This window comes from Leptodactylus fuscus, chromosome 6, assembly GCF_031893055.1.
Source record: "Leptodactylus fuscus isolate aLepFus1 chromosome 6, aLepFus1.hap2, whole genome shotgun sequence".
Taxonomy (NCBI): domain Eukaryota; kingdom Metazoa; phylum Chordata; class Amphibia; order Anura; family Leptodactylidae; genus Leptodactylus; species Leptodactylus fuscus.
The window spans coordinates 178,608,624-178,626,044 of record NC_134270.1 but is presented as its reverse complement, the minus strand read 5'-3'; the positions used below and the strand labels follow the sequence as shown (position 1 = coordinate 178,626,044).

Here is a 17,421-nt window from a genome sequence, read left to right as displayed (position 1 = left end):
GACACCCAGGAGAGGTGACGCCCAGGAGAGGTGAGGCCCAGGAGAGGTGACGCCCAGGAGAGGTAAGGCCAAGGAGAGGTGACGCCCAGGAGAGGTAAGGCCAAGGAGAGGTGACGCCCAGGAGAGGTGAGGCCCAGGAGAGGTAAGGCCAAGGAGAGGTGACGCCCAGGAGAGGTAAGGCCAAGGAGAGGTGACGCCCAGGAGAGGTGACGCCCAGGAGAGGTGACGCCCAGGAGAGGTGAGGCCCAGGAGAGGTGACGCCCAGGAGAGGTGAGGCCCAGGAGAGGTGAGGCCCAGGAGAGGTGAGGCCCAGGAGAGGTGACGCCCAGGAGAGGTGAGGCCCAGGAGAGGTGAGGCCCAGGAGAGGTGACGCCCAGGAGAGGTGAGGCCCAGGAGAGGTGAGGCCCAGGAGAGGTGACGCCCAGGAGAGGTGAGGCCCAGGAGAGGTGAGGCCCAGGAGAGGTGACGCCCAGGAGAGGTGAGGCCCAGGAGAGGTGAGGCCCAGGAGAGGTGACGCCCAGGAGAGGTGAGGCCCAGGAGAGGTGAGGCCCAGGAGAGGTGACGCCCAGGAGAGGTGAGGCCCAGGAGAGGAGAGGCCCAGGAGAGGAGAGGCCCAGGAGAGGTGAGGCCCAGGAGAGGTGACGCCCAGGAGAGGTGACGCCCAGGAGAGGTGACGCCCAGGAGAGGTGAGGCCCAGGAGAGGTGAGGCCTCACTTGGGCCTCCGAATATTATACTGTGGAGTCTGAAGAGACCTCAGAGGACAATAAGGAGTTGGAGTAACAAACATTACTAACTGGTAGCTGCTGTGCAAAACAGGGACAGTCCTGCCCAGGCCACATCTCCAGCCCCCTCCTCGCCTGCACAGAAGACATGACCTCATCCCACTGATAGATGATTGTTTGGATTTGGATTTTTTTTTTTTCTTCTGTGATCTGTAAAACATTTCCAGTAACAGGAACAGACTGGCGGCCTCATGGTGTCCATCCTGGGAGAATACAAGACAGTGAATCAGACAGTGTAAGGAAAGGGTTACTGGTCTCCAGGAAGTTCTGCTGCTCCTCCCACTACAGGGCAGACAGAATATTCCGCACACTTCCTTCTATCTGGGAATGTTCTGCTGTCTGGCTGTCTCCCCTCCATAGTGTTCCTGTATACATGCAGTGCCGCACCTATATCCAGTGTGAGATCAGGCTGCAATGTCTATGACTCTACTCTACATGCTGGGAGACCGCGGCTGAGGATCATAGTAAGGATTATCTGGAAGTATCTGCCGGAAAGTGGAGATAAAAGCAAAGAAGGTAAAATGTATTACTGCGCTATCATATAGGATGGACATACAATGTAAGGTGAGGTGCTATAGTGCTAATATGTATTCTATCTATCTATCTATCTATCTATCTATCTATCTATCGATCTATCTATCTATCTATCTATCTATCTATCTCCTATCTATCTATCTATCTATCTATCTATCTATCTATCTATCTCCTATCTATCTATCTATCTATCTATCTATCTATATATCTATCTATCTCCTATCTATCTATCTATCTATCTATCTATCTATCATCTATCTCCTATCTATCTATCTATCTATCTATCTATCTATCTATCTATCTATCTTCTATCTATCTATTATCTATCTATCTATCTATCTATCTATCTATCTCCTATCTATCTATCTCCTATCTATCTATCTATCTATCTATCTATCTATCTATCTATCTACCTATCTATCTCCTATCTATCTATCTATCTATCTATCTATCATCTATCTATCTATCTATCTATCTATCTATCTATCTATCTATCCCCTATCTATCTATCTATCTATCTATCTATCTATCTATCTATCTATCTATCTATCTCCTATCTATCTATCTATCTATCTATCTATCTATCTATCTATCTATCTATCTATTTATCCATCCATCCAGCTGTGCACACCACCGCACTATTTTGTCTTTGTTTCTTCTGAATGTTGTGCAGTGTATCCTCAGTTGTGGGGTCGGAGCCCTCTTATGAAATCTTTGCACGGGCCCCCCCACTGTGTTATATCCGCCCTGAATGTGATGTCACTGGTCTATAAGGAGGAAGCGGTGACTGGTCCACACACCAAAGCCTCAGAACGTGTCACATCCTCGTCTTCTCACCACTAGGATACAAGACATCCAGTCAGCGCTGTGTTACACAGGAAGGCCTGGTGGGGGCGCACAATGATCTACCAAGTAATTCTGCAGGAGACAAATTATCCTTTTTACATAATGATTAACCCTGTGTGTTCCAGAAATGTCTGATGTACATAGTCACAGATAACCATTATATTTTGGAAGACGCAGGTATTATCTTTAGGTTTTTTTCCACTTATTTATTTATTTGTTTTTTTTTGTTTGTTTTTTTTTTCTTTTCATTTTTTTTTTTTTTGACAAATGGAAAAATAGTATCAAAAATTCTAATTATCTTTTTTGCCATTATCTATCATTAGGGGACTTGTGCAATTGTTTTTGTTCAATGACTTGTACAGTATACTGTAATACTTGCAGTGGATTGTACCTGTGAGATCATCCTTGTACGGTTGGTCTGTGATCCTTCACAAACCCCGAGGCTGCCCTGACAGCCCAATCAGCACCGAATAATCCCATTACGGGGGGGCAAACAGGGGGAGGGCCACGATTGCTATTGGTTACAGCACTGGTGGCCCCGTCTTTCCAGGGGCAGATCTGAAACATAATAAACAGTCATAGTCACCTTCCTCACCTCTCCTGGGCTCCCTTGCAGCAGATGATGTTTTTTCATGGGGGTCTAATGGCCTCTTCTAGGCTCCTGGGTGATTGGTCCTCAGTGGTCACATGGGGTGCTTCAATGTCATGATGTCCTTGACACGTCTTGCATGACCTATGAGACACAATCACAGTCCTTCGTGGTCCTCCAGGGCCACTGATGTCACTCAGGAGACCAAAAGATGGTGGAAGATGTCCAAGGAGGTCCACTGGATGCCATGACGGAGCCCAGGAGAGGTGAGGCCCAGGAGAGGAAAGGCCAAGGAGAGGTGACACCCAGGAGAGGTGACGCCCAGGAGAGGTGAGGCCCAGGAGAGGTGACGCCCAGGAGAGGTAAGGCCAAGGAGAGGTGACGCCCAGGAGAGGTAAGGCCAAGGAGAGGTGACGCCCAGGAGAGGTAAGGCCAAGGAGAGGTGACGCCCAGGAGAGGTGAGGCCCAGGAGAGGTAAGGCCAAGGAGAGGTGACGCCCAGGAGAGGTAAGGCCAAGGAGAGGTGACGCCCAGGAGAGGTGACGCCCAGGAGAGGTGAGGCCCAGGAGAGGTGACGCCCAGGAGAGGTGAGGCCCAGGAGAGGTGAGGCCCAGGAGAGGTGAGGCCCAGGAGAGGTGACGCCCAGGAGAGGTGAGGCCCAGGAGAGGTGAGGCCCAGGAGAGGTGACGCCCAGGAGAGGTGAGGCCCAGGAGAGGTGAGGCCCAGGAGAGGTGACGCCCAGGAGAGGTGAGGCCCAGGAGAGGTGAGGCCCAGGAGAGGTGACGCCCAGGAGAGGTGAGGCCCAGGAGAGGTGAGGCCCAGGAGAGGTGACGCCCAGGAGAGGTGAGGCCCAGGAGAGGTGAGGCCCAGGAGAGGTGACGCCCAGGAGAGGTGAGGCCCAGGAGAGGAGAGGCCCAGGAGAGGAGAGGCCCAGGAGAGGTGAGGCCCAGGAGAGGTGACGCCCAGGAGAGGTGACGCCCAGGAGAGGTGACGCCCAGGAGAGGTGAGGCCCAGGAGAGGTGAGGCCTCACTTGGGCCTCCGAATATTATACTGTGGAGTCTGAAGAGACCTCAGAGGACAATAAGGAGTTGGAGTAACAAACATTACTAACTGGTAGCTGCTGTGCAAAACAGGGACAGTCCTGCCCAGGCCACATCTCCAGCCCCCTCCTCGCCTGCACAGAAGACATGACCTCATCCCACTGATAGATGATTGTTTGGATTTGGATTTTTTTTTTTTCTTCTGTGATCTGTAAAACATTTCCAGTAACAGGAACAGACTGGCGGCCTCATGGTGTCCATCCTGGGAGAATACAAGACAGTGAATCAGACAGTGTAAGGAAAGGGTTACTGGTCTCCAGGAAGTTCTGCTGCTCCTCCCACTACAGGGCAGACAGAATATTCCGCACACTTCCTTCTATCTGGGAATGTTCTGCTGTCTGGCTGTCTCCCCTCCATAGTGTTCCTGTATACATGCAGTGCCGCACCTATATCCAGTGTGAGATCAGGCTGCAATGTCTATGACTCTACTCTACATGCTGGGAGACCGCGGCTGAGGATCATAGTAAGGATTATCTGGAAGTATCTGCCGGAAAGTGGAGATAAAAGCAAAGAAGGTAAAATGTATTACTGCGCTATCATATAGGATGGACATACAATGTAAGGTGAGGTGCTATAGTGCTAATATGTATTCTATCTATCTATCTATCTATCTATCTATCTATCTATCTATCTATCTCCTATCTATCTATCTATCTATCTATCTATCTATCTATCTCCTATCTATCTATCTATCTATCTATATATCTATCTATCTCCTATCTATCTATCTATCTATCTATCTATCTATCTATCTATCTATCTATCTATCATCTATCTCCTATCTATCTATCTATCTATCTATCTATCTATCTATCTATCTATCTTCTATCTATCTATTATCTATCTATCTATCTATCTATCTATCTATCTATCTATCTCCTATCTATCTATCTCCTATCTATCTATCTATCTATCTATCTATCTATCTATCTATCTACCTATCTATCTCCTATCTATCTATCTATCTATCTATCTATCTATCTATCATCTATCTATCTATCTATCTATCTATCTATCTATCTATCATCTATCTATCTATCTATCTATCTATCTATCTATCTCCTATCTATCTATCTATCTATCTATCTATCTATCTATCTATCTATCTATCTATCTATTTATCCATCCATCCAGCTGTGCACACCACCGCACTATTTTGTCTTTGTTTCTTCTGAATGTTGTGCAGTGTATCCTCAGTTGTGGGGTCGGAGCCCTCTTATGAAATCTTTGCACGGGCCCCCCCACTGTGTTATATCCGCCCTGAATGTGATGTCACTGGTCTATAAGGAGGAAGCGGTGACTGGTCCACACACCAAAGCCTCAGAACGTGTCACATCCTCGTCTTCTCACCACTAGGATACAAGACATCCAGTCAGCGCTGTGTTACACAGGAAGGCCTGGTGGGGGCGCACAATGATCTACCAAGTAATTCTGCAGGAGACAAATTATCCTTTTTACATAATGATTAACCCTGTGTGTTCCAGAAATGTCTGATGTACATAGTCACAGATAACCATTATATTTTGGAAGACGCAGGTATTATCTTTAGGTTTTTTTCCACTTATTTATTTATTTGTTTTTTTTTGTTTGTTTTTTTTTCTTTTCATTTTTTTTTTTTTGACAAATGGAAAAATAGTATCAAAAATTCTAATTATCTTTTTTGCCATTATCTATCATTAGGGGACTTGTGCAATTGTTTTTGTTCAATGACTTGTACAGTATACTGTAATACTTGCAGTGGATTGTACCTGTGAGATCATCCTTGTACGGTTGGTCTGTGATCCTTCACAAACCCCGAGGCTGCCCTGACAGCCCAATCAGCACCGAATAATCCCATTACGGGGGGGCAAACAGGGGGAGGGCCACGATTGCTATTGATTACAGCACTGGTGGCCCCGTCTTTCCAGGGGCAGATCTGAAACATAATAAACAGTCATAGTCACCTTCCTCACCTCTCCTGGGCTCCCTTGCAGCAGATGATGTTTTTTCATGGGGGTCTAATGGCCTCTTCTAGGCTCCTGGGTGATTGGTCCTCAGTGGTCACATGGGGTGCTTCAATGTCATGATGTCCTTGACACGTCTTGCATGACCTATGAGACACAATCACAGTCCTTCGTGGTCCTCCAGGGCCACTGATGTCACTCAGGAGACCAAAAGATGGTGGAAGATGTCCAAGGAGGTCCACTGGATGCCATGACGGAGCCCAGGAAAGGTGAGGCCCAGGAGAGGAAAGGCCAAGGAGAGGTGACACCCAGGAGAGGTGACGCCCAGGAGAGGTGAGGCCCAGGAGAGGTGACGCCCAGGAGAGGTAAGGCCAAGGAGAGGTGACGCCCAGGAGAGGTAAGGCCAAGGAGAGGTGACGCCCAGGAGAGGTGAGGCCCAGGAGAGGTAAGGCCAAGGAGAGGTGACGCCCAGGAGAGGTAAGGCCAAGGAGAGGTGACGCCCAGGAGAGGTGACGCCCAGGAGAGGTGAGGCCCAGGAGAGGTGACGCCCAGGAGAGGTGAGGCCCAGGAGAGGTGAGGCCCAGGAGAGGTGAGGCCCAGGAGAGGTGACGCCCAGGAGAGGTGAGGCCCAGGAGAGGTGAGGCCCAGGAGAGGTGACGCCCAGGAGAGGTGAGGCCCAGGAGAGGTGAGGCCCAGGAGAGGTGACGCCCAGGAGAGGTGAGGCCCAGGAGAGGTGAGGCCCAGGAGAGGTGACGCCCAGGAGAGGTGAGGCCCAGGAGAGGTGAGGCCCAGGAGAGGTGACGCCCAGGAGAGGTGAGGCCCAGGAGAGGTGAGGCCCAGGAGAGGTGACGCCCAGGAGAGGTGAGGCCCAGGAGAGGAGAGGCCCAGGAGAGGAGAGGCCCAGGAGAGGTGAGGCCCAGGAGAGGTGACGCCCAGGAGAGGTGACGCCCAGGAGAGGTGACGCCCAGGAGAGGTGAGGCCCAGGAGAGGTGAGGCCTCACTTGGGCCTCCGAATATTATACTGTGGAGTCTGAAGAGACCTCAGAGGACAATAAGGAGTTGGAGTAACAAACATTACTAACTGGTAGCTGCTGTGCAAAACAGGGACAGTCCTGCCCAGGCCACATCTCCAGCCCCCTCCTCGCCTGCACAGAAGACATGACCTCATCCCACTGATAGATGATTGTTTGGATTTGGATTTTTTTTTTTTCTTCTGTGATCTGTAAAACATTTCCAGTAACAGGAACAGACTGGCGGCCTCATGGTGTCCATCCTGGGAGAATACAAGACAGTGAATCAGACAGTGTAAGGAAAGGGTTACTGGTCTCCAGGAAGTTCTGCTGCTCCTCCCACTACAGGGCAGACAGAATATTCCGCACACTTCCTTCTATCTGGGAATGTTCTGCTGTCTGGCTGTCTCCCCTCCATAGTGTTCCTGTATACATGCAGTGCCGCACCTATATCCAGTGTGAGATCAGGCTGCAATGTCTATGACTCTACTCTACATGCTGGGAGACCGCGGCTGAGGATCATAGTAAGGATTATCTGGAAGTATCTGCCGGAAAGTGGAGATAAAAGCAAAGAAGGTAAAATGTATTACTGCGCTATCATATAGGATGGACATACAATGTAAGGTGAGGTGCTATAGTGCTAATATGTATTCTATCTATCTATCTATCTATCTATCTATCTATCTATCTATCTCCTATCTATCTATCTATCTATCTATCTATCTATCTATCTATCTATCTCCTATCTATCTATCTATCTATCTATATATCTATCTATCTCCTATCTATCTATCTATCTATCTATCTATCTATCTATCTATCTATCTATCATCTATCTCCTATCTATCTATCTATCTATCTATCTATCTATCTATCTATCTATCTATCTTCTATCTATCTATTATCTATCTATCTATCTATCTCCTATCTATCTATCTCCTATCTATCTATCTATCTATCTATCTATCTATCTATCTATCTATCTATTATCTATCTATCTATCTATCTATCTATCTATCTATCTCCTATCTATCTATCTCCTATCTATCTATCTATCTATCTATCTATCTATCTATCTATCTATCTATCTATCTATCTATCTATCTCTCCCTTATACTATTGCACATCACTGTATGTAACACATCATCTATCCCTTTGTCAGTGTCCCGGTGAGCAGAGTACAGGTCCGGCTCCTGGGCACTTACATGCAGTAATGTAGGGATATCTGACACTTAAAGGGTAAAGTCCCAATGCCATGTAAGTACACGTACAATCCGGGGGAAGGACAGTCACTTCTCTTCCGCATTTGTAGACTGAAAGGCAATTTTTATAAAAGCAAAAATCTCCTGTAACCCTTCTCCTTATCCATACGTGCGGAGGAGTTTATTGTCGCAACAGTTAATTGGATAATCTGTCATTTATTATAATATATTGGGTTCTTTCCTTTGGGATGACTCACATCTGTATCCGGGCCTCTCGTTCTCATCTCTCGTTGCATCATGTAGATGTACGTCACAATTCTTTCTGCTAATGACATTGGCGTTCCGAACTCGTATATTGTAACACCTTATACTATAAAGTAAACAGAGGCCTACTTTTAACTCTATATGTGCTGGAGAAGACCTTTTATTAATATTTACTTTTTGTTTCTCTTTATAATCTAGTGTGTTCCTTTCCATTGAGAAAATGGAGACTTCCTTAAGCCCTGACTTTAATATTACTTGGAGGAAATATTGTAATCTCACCGGCACAGAAGATGGCCGCCATATCCAGGTCACCAGCATCTTATCTGCCGTTATCTGTGCCTTGGTTTTCCTATTGGGGCCAACAATCAATGGCTTTGTCATATGGATTAAAGTCTACAAGATGGAGAAGAAATACCAAAGATATAAGAGTATCTTATATCTTCATCTGTTTGCCGCAGGGTTTATCTTCTCGCTGATCCAACCCTTGGACATGGTCTACTTTGCCTTGGATGTTCATTGGCCCTTTGGTTCCTTCTTGTGTAGATTATACGGAGCTATTTTCTATCTCTACATGTTTGTGAGCGCCCTTATTCTTACGCTCTTCAGTATAGACTACTGCGTTGTGGTCCTCTATCCCTTTCGTTATGACTACTATAGGACAACATGGTTGGCTTCTATGGAGGTCCTAGGCATCTGGATCTTCTCTGTTGGAGTCAGCGTTCCTTACTTCATCTTCAAAAATACCTATGAGTGTCAGAACTCAACCAAATGTGTCTATGGTGGTCTCCACCATGGGAAGGTCCAGTACCAGTCCTTAGTGACCACCGCTTTTGTTCTTGGTTTCTCCATACCATTCCTGGTCATCGTTTCTTGCCTCATTATCACAGGATTGTTTTATCACTGGAAGAAAACCTCAAGTTATACCACAAGCCTAAAACTGATCTTCTCCATCCAGACATGCTTCGCTCTTTGTTGGATTCCGCACCACGTCTTCTCCTTTTTGTCTTCTTTCATGACTGGAGAAAGAGTTTCATATTCATTTATTGAGAAGGGTCTCAATGTCACCAGGGCCTTGGCTTCATTGACTACTTGTATAATTCCTTTGCTGTATGCCTTTGTATGTCCAGATTTTAGAGAAATATTGTTCTACATGATCAGGAAGGTAATAGGTCCTGGAAGGAATCCAACCTACAGAAACAGAACAGGCATTTGATGATGGAACAGGTTGCCCTAGTTTCTATATATTATAGTCTTTGGTTTTCTAGTCTTGCTTGAAAGTCTTTTATCTTTACTCCAAAGAAAACCTTGTTTTCATGGGTCGTAAGATTAGAAACATACGGCTACTTTGTCCCAAAAACATTGCCTCAGCTGTCCAGAGGTTGTGTGTGGTGTTGTATCACACCCCAGTTACATCAATGTAGCGGAACTGCAGTACCAGACACAACCCAAGACTAGGCTTGAGCCAATCTTGAGATTTCAGGATTGTTTTTAAATTCCAATTTTCGATCATTTTCCAGCCAATCGCGATCGTGAAATTTGCTTGATCACCAATCGGGATCTGATCTTTCCCGATCCCTATCGCTCAATCCTATTTATAATATATACATGAATAGGGTTGAGCCGATCTTGATATTTCAGGATCGTTTTTAAAATCCGATTTTCGATCATTTTCCAGCCGATCCCAATCGTGAAATTTGCTCGATTGATGATCGGGATCCGATCTTTCCCGATCCCGATCTCTCAACCCTATCAATAATATTTACATGAACAGGGTTGAGCCGATCTTGAGATTTCAGGATTGTTTTTAAAATCTGATTTTCTAACATTTTCCAGCTGATCCCGATTGTGAGATTTGCTCGATCGCCGATCGGGATCCAATCTTTCCCGATCCCGATCGCTCAACCCTATTAATGATATATACATGAATAGGATTGATCCGATCTTGAGATTTCAGGATCGTTTTTAAAATCCGATTTCTGATCATTTTCCAGCCGATCCCAATCGTGAAATTTGATCGATCGACGATCGGGATCCGATCTTTCCCAATCCTGATCGCTCAACCCTACCCAAGACAGATACGGTGCTGTTTTTGGAAGGTACATTGAAAAAGTTGATCCATTATACAGTCCTATGAAAAAGTTTGGGCACCCCTATTAATCTTAATCATTTTTAGTTCTAAATATTTTGGTATTTGCAACAGCCATTTCAGTTTGATATATCTAATAACTGATGGATACAGTGATATTTCAGGATTGAAATGAGGTTTATTGTACTAACAGAAAATGCGCAATATGCATTAAACCAAAGTTTGACCGGTGCAAAAGTATGGGCACCTCAACAGAAAAGTGACATTAATATTTAGTACATCCTCCTTTTGCAAAGATAACAGCCTCTAGTCGCTTCCTGTAGCTTTTAATCAGTTCCTGGATGAAGGTATTTTGGACAAACAATTCAAGTTCAGTTAAGTTAGATGGTCGCCGAGCATGGACAGCCCGCTTCAAATCATCCCACAGATGTTCAATGATATTCAGGTCTGGGGACTGGGATGGCCATTACAGAACATTGTAATTGTTCCTCTGCATGAATGCCTGAGGATTTGGAGCGGTGTTTTGGATCATTGTCTTGCTGAAATATCCATCCCCGGCGTAACTTCAACTTCGTCACTGATTCTTGAACATTATTCTCAAGAATCTGCTGATACTGAGTGGAATCCATGCGACCCTCAACTTTAACAAGATTCCCGATGCCGGCATTGGCCACACAGCCCCAAAGCATGATGGAACCTCCACCAAATTTTACAGTGGGTAGCATGTGTTTTTCTTGGAATGCTGTTTCTTTTTGGACGCCATGCATAACACCTTTTTTTTTATAACCAAACAACTCAATTTTTGTTTCCAAAATGAAGCTGCCTTGTCCAAATGTGCTTTTTCATACCTCAGGCAACTCTATTTGTGGCGTACGTGCAGAAACGGCTTCTTTCTCATCACTCTCCCATACAGCTTCTCCTTGTGCAAAGTGCGCTGTATTGTTACCGATGCACAGTGACACCATCTGCAGCAAGATGATGCTGCAGCTTTTTGGAGGTGGTCTGTGGATTGTCCTTGACTGTTCTCACCATTCTTCTTCTCTGCCATTCTGATATTTTTCTTGGCCTGCCACTTCTGGGCTTAACAAGAACTGTCCCTGTGGTCTTCCATTTCCTTACTATGTTCCTCACAGTGGAAACTGACAGGTTAAATCTCTGAAACAGCTTTTTGTATCCTTCCCCTGAACAACTATGTTGAACAATCTTTGTTTTCAGATCATTTGAGAGTTGTTTTGAGTAGCCCATGATGCCACTCTTCAGAGGAGATTCAAATAGTAGAACAACTTGCAATTGGCCACCTTAAATACCTTTTCTCATGATTGGATACACCTGGCTATGAAGGTCAAAGCTCACTGAGGTTACAAAACCAATTTTGTGCTTCAGTAAGTCAGTAAAAAGTAGTTAGGAGTATTCAAATCAATAAAATGATAAGGGTGCCCATACATTTGCACCGGTCAAATTTTGGTTTAATGCATATTGCACATTTTCTGTTAGTACAATAAACCTCATTCCAATCCTGAAATATTACTGTGTCCATCAGTTATTAGATATATCAAACTGAAATGGCTGTTGCAAACACCAAAATATTTAGAACTAAAAATGATTAAGATTAATAGGGGTGCCCAAACTTTTTCATAGGACTGTAGATAAGTAAATGTACAAATCCATGATATGGACAACAAGACGTCTTATGATGTCCCCAGAACCTTTCAGCTAATTTGGAAAAACTGGAGATTGTCATTGGCCCTAGTTTATCCTATAAATTAGCCAATGTCATAGGAACCCAATTAACGTTGGGTACCTAGAATAAAGTCATGCGCAGTACCCTTTAGTAACACACACATTTTATGGTGTCCTGTACTATACAGTATAGTGTCAAAATATGACAATCACATAATGAACAAATAACCATGTCATGTAGCTTCAGGCACCAACTGTACCCTCGAGGGTACAAGAATCAGGTTTACAATGATTTTTTTACTTTTTTGATTAATATAAATGAATGGTCATTGTGTTCTGCCCGTATACAGATGTAGCAAACTGGAGCCCATATAACACTACCCATAATGATCCCCCATAACAGAAAGCAGCCTCCAAACATCAAGCACCCTACGATGAGGATAACAAGTAGTGTGACTAAGAGCAACGTCTGCCCAAACAGTTTTATGAAGATCAATGAGACGTTGGAGCTACGTGGGCCAGTGACATTATCGAATATTCTGATCTCGCTGTTCTTACAGTCCGTTTTCCTCTTTAACAATCAGAAAGACAAATCTATCACATCTATCGCAGCTTCCTGGCATCGCGAGGACTACGCCTATCTTATTTTTAGCAACGAGAAGACCAGAACTTTTTTTGAACTATAGGGAGACGAGTGGAAGCGAGTGGTCCGGTAGACGTGATATACGAGGCTCCTCATTGATTTCAGGGTGTTGGAATTGTAGGTAGGTTATCGTTGGGTTTTTGGATCGATTGGTAATTTTTATTTATTTTTTGCTTCTATAAATGTATAAAATTTAAGATATTACGTAACAATTCAACAAATGTTTGAGAAAAGGGGTTTTATGTGTGAGGAGGCAGACTGGCCCTCATCATCCAAATGATGTTCCTTGGCCTGGGATCTGAGATAACAATGAACCATCTTCTACTTGAGTCAACGTTGGAGCTTGCTTTTTGGGCTCAGACTAAAGCTTTTTGTTTCTCAGACAAGTATATTGTATACATTTTTTAGTTTGTGCATGTTACACAAGTTGTCCAAAAGATAGATGTGTGTCCACCAAGGGTTTGCCACTGGATTAAGACTATTCTACTATGTCTGGAACTTTATTGTCCAGGAGTGTCCAAGGCATCTTATTTTATACTGTATAGTCAGCCACTTAAAGCGTAAGTAGATTTATATTTAGGAGGAGATAATAAGAGACAACGTATATTATATCAGGAGAAGGCTGGATAATAATTCCACATAACCCAGATTTAATCTTACACTGCCTGGCCAAAAAAAAAGTTGTGAGTGTTAATATTTAGTTGGACCACCATGAGCATGAATAACAGCACGCATCCGTCTCGGCATGGAGTCTATAATTTTCTGTAGTGTAGAATCAGGGATTTTGATCCAATTCTTGAGTATCAGGGAGCCCAGGTTACGCAGATTCGTTGGGGGGTGGTGAGTGAACGCAAACGGGATCAAGTGTTTCGTGAGCTTCTCGTTGCACCCGGACATGACCATCACTCTGGAACAATGTGAAACGTGATTCATCTGACCACATGACCTTTCTCCACTGCTCTAGGGTCTAATCCTTGTGGTCTCTTGCAAATGACAGGCGCCGACGTCTGCTGAGTTCTCGTCGCATTGTTTAATCCGAAATGTCTCGCTCCGTCGAATTGAACATCTGTGTGAGCTCAAAGTTGGTTTTCCGGCGGTTATTCTTCACCAGTCGCTTTAGGGACCTACGACCTCGTGTTTCGAGTATAGTCTTACACCCACACTTTCCACGGTTGGAGGGGGGTTCTCCACCATCTCGCCATGCTCGTATGATACGCTGAACAGTTCTCTGTCCGATACCAGTTACTTCGGCTATCTCCTTGGCCTGATGCAATCCAATGACTTCCCCCTTCTTGAAGGCACTAACATCTCTTCCTCTGGTAGCTCTTCCGTTGGTAGACATTGCTTCACACCTTTATTATTATTATTATTATTATTATTATTATTATTATTATTATTTATTTATATATCACCATTAATTCCGTGGTGCTTTACATTTGGGGGTTACATACAATACACAGAATATACAGGTAGATATAATACTAATAATGACCGACTGGCACAGTGGGGTAGAGGGCCCTGCCCGCGAGGGCTTACAATCTATGAGGGGAGGGGGGTAGAGACAGAAGGAGAGGGGGAGACTGTACAGATGGTAGTGCGGTGATAGTGTTATTGGGGGGTGTAGGCCTTCCTGAATAGGGGAGTCTTCAGGGCCTTCTTGAAGCCTGTGATTGTGGGGGTCAGTCTTATGTGTCATGGTAAGGAGTTCCAGAGTATGGGGGATGCACGGGAGAAATCTTGGAGACGGTTGTGTGAGGAGCGGATGAGGGCAGAGCGGAGTAGGAGGCCATTGGAGGATCTGAGGTTACGTGTGAGCAGGTAGCGGGAGATGAGGTCAGAGATATATGGAGGGGACAGGTTGTGGATGAGGTCAGAGATATATGGAGGGGACAGGTTGTGGATGAGGTCAGAGATATATGGAGGGGCCAGGTTGTGGATGGCTTTGTATGTTAGCGTTAGTAGCTTGAACTCAATTCGCTGGGCTATAGGTAGCCAGTGGAGGGACTGGCAGAGGGGAGCACCTTTAATTATGATCTGCACTTGACAGGCTACAGCTCAATTATATATATTCAAGAATATATGCAAATTCCTGTCATGAACAGTTCATAATTATATCAGGGGTGGAATGGTATCTTGTTGCACAACGTGACACTTTTTTTTGGCCAGGCAGTGTATAATAATAAATGTCAAATCTGAACCTTGAAGCTCATGGACTTCAGTGCAAAATATGTAATAGTGTCTTCAACCTACTGTATTATGGGCTATATATAATGTTGGGTCTTCTTATATGGCATAAGGGCTTCCTTAAGCACCTCTAAATCCCCTATAGCTACTCCCTGTTTCACTGTAAACACTATTTTATTAGGTTTTTGGGGTTTTCTTTGCCTTAATGAGGTTTCCAGTTTTTATTACTAAGGATAGGTCACCCGAGACACCCGTAGATCAGCTATTTGAAGAGGTTCACAGACCATGTGACATTTTATTCATCAGTCACATGGTCTGTTCACAGTTCAGTCCCGCTTAAAGGAACATTGTTGAGCTCTAATTCCAAGCACATCCATCGTAAACTCTTTGGTTTGATTTAGTGGGATGAGGTTGCAGCACCCACACCTCAGCTCATCTACCATGGATGACCTATCAATAGGATATCAGACAAAGTTAGGAAAATACCCTTTAGACATCTCTATTGCATTGTGCTATCAATATTTACTATTACTATCTTTGTACAGGAGAAACCATGAATTCTTCCGAAGAAGATTATGAAGATCTATTTTTCAGCTCCACTGATGAGCCTTGGTTGAATGAAATGAGGATTCTGAAATACTTCGATATATTCCGTGTAATCTTATTTAGCATCATTGCCGTTGCGGGAATGGTTGGCAATGGTTTGGTCATCTGGATCGCCGGATTTAAGATGAAAAGTGTCAGCTCTGTTTGGTTCCTCAACCTGGCCATCGCTGACTTCATATCTTGCATCTTTCTTTCGTTGTATGTCGTCGAATGGTTTTTTCCGATTTTTGAGTACGAGACTTTTCTATTTTGTATCGTACGTCTTTTCATGCTGTCCTTAAACATGCTGACTAGTGTCTACTTCCTCATGGTCATCAGTCTTGATCGATGTGTGTCCACCATGTGGCCGCTTTGGACGAGGATATACAGAAGAATCAAACCAGCCCGTATCATTTCAGGAATTATTTGGGTCTTCTGCCTCTTGGGTGGCTTCTTGTATGAAGCTTATTATTTGGATGATCTTATTGAGTATAAGTGTTTCGTACAACGTTATGTCTTGAGTAAGGAGTATCTAGAACAACCTAGGGAGAAGCACATCGCCAGGATCATCGTCATGTTCGCTTTGCCCTTTACTATCATTTTAGTTTCTTACAGCATCGTGGCTTTCAAAATACGAACGATAAGAAGATCCCGCAAGTCAAATCGAGCCTTCAAGGTGATCATTGCTCTTGTCGTTTGCTTCTTCATCTGTTGGTTTCCCTTCCACATTTCTTCAGTAACACCAGATATCGATAAGACTGATAAAAGTCCATGGAAGAATATCCTCAAGGAAGAAATCTGCTTATGTCTCGCTTATATTAACAGCTGTCTTAATCCTATCATCTACGTCCTACTCAGCCCGGAGGCGAAAGCCAAGACGTTCCGACACAAAATGGAAAGTGCCATGACTGGACAGTATGACCTAGATGACGAATTATCTGGGCCAACTAGAACTAGAGAACAATGTTCCTCAGCGTTATGAAGATGGAAGATTCTCAACCTATATGTCCTGCTACTCGCACAAACAGTCCAAGAGTTCCCTGTATGATATATCAGTTTTTGTGGTTTTTTTAAGTTCAATAAAACAGGATTTTCTAGGGGAACATGTCTTAACTCCAGTGTTTAAGAACTTCTGCAGGTCCTGATGGCATCAACAAAGCTTTAAAGAGGTTATATGGTGACGTATGGTAAGAAACAGATCGCCTATGACTCCGGAGGACGTATCCATCAAGTAAAGGCTTTTTGTTTAAAGGAGCTGTCCAGAATAGAAAAAAAATATGCAGAGTAGGGACGGTGTAAAATATATAAATATATATATATATATATATATATATATATATATATATTACCATCACCTTTCACTCCATTTCAGGCCAGCCATCTCCTCCACTGTTCTGACAACCCCTTTGACGACAAAGCCTTTACTTTATAACTATGTTTTAAAGTGCCATAGGAAATCTGTTTGTCCCCATATGGTGCCCCCATATAGTACCTGACTACAGAGGTATCCTCCCCTATAAGCAATGTATTTAGGGGAGTTAAACTCCAAAATTTTGCATGTGATTGAGCCCCGCCATATGAATCAGAGAAACATCTGCATATGAAATAGGGGGCACCATATGGGACCCAAAAAACATTTTTGTTGTCATAGTGCAGCCTAGACGTGTTAAAGTCAATACTCAAATGCCATATATATATCAAAATTTTTATAAAAAACTTACCTTTTCAGGGCTCCGCTGCGGCATCCTACAGAATTCAAGTCTTATTTCCAGGCTTGCACTGGGTCTTACACTTCTCTCCCTGATTTAATTGCCACCAGATCACCAGAGAGGTCCCTTCGTAGATCTCAGTAGTAGAGATGAGCGAGTAATACTCGATCGAGTAGGTATTCGATACCTACGGTATTTGAAATACTCGTACTCGCTATTCGAATGTAAAAGTTCGATGCAGAACCAGCATTGATTGGCAGAAT

General features: G+C 44.2%; 2 protein-coding genes across 3 annotated transcripts in view; both read left to right on the top strand.

The window, feature by feature from the left end:
* LOC142209893 (C3a anaphylatoxin chemotactic receptor-like) overlaps positions 1–16,451 on the top strand; it is a 29,763-nt gene extending 13,312 nt beyond the window's left edge. The window contains exons 1-2 of one of the 2 annotated variants that reach the window (XM_075278930.1): positions 12,708–12,801; positions 15,410–16,451. In XM_075278930.1, the coding sequence (XP_075135031.1) occupies positions 15,418–16,431 (1,014 nt within the window). In that variant the 5' untranslated portion in view covers positions 12,708–12,801; positions 15,410–15,417 and the 3' untranslated portion in view covers positions 16,432–16,451. Of the gene's footprint in view, positions 1–12,707; positions 12,802–15,409 lie in introns of those variants that run through there. The other variant, XM_075278931.1, reaches the window with a different exon arrangement.
* On the top strand, positions 8,483–9,484 carry LOC142210186 (N-formyl peptide receptor 3-like). Its single transcript, XM_075279211.1, has one exon. The coding sequence runs from the start codon at positions 8,492–8,494 to the stop codon at positions 9,482–9,484; it is 993 nt and encodes a 330-aa protein (XP_075135312.1). The 5' UTR covers positions 8,483–8,491.
* Positions 16,452–17,421: the final 970 nt, after the last annotated feature.

Bases quoted from the DNA above. Each gene is read 5' to 3' on its own strand.
- LOC142210186 (XM_075279211.1), top strand. From the start codon at position 8,492: ATGGAGACTTCCTTAAGCCCTGACTTTAATATTACTTGGAGGAAATAT.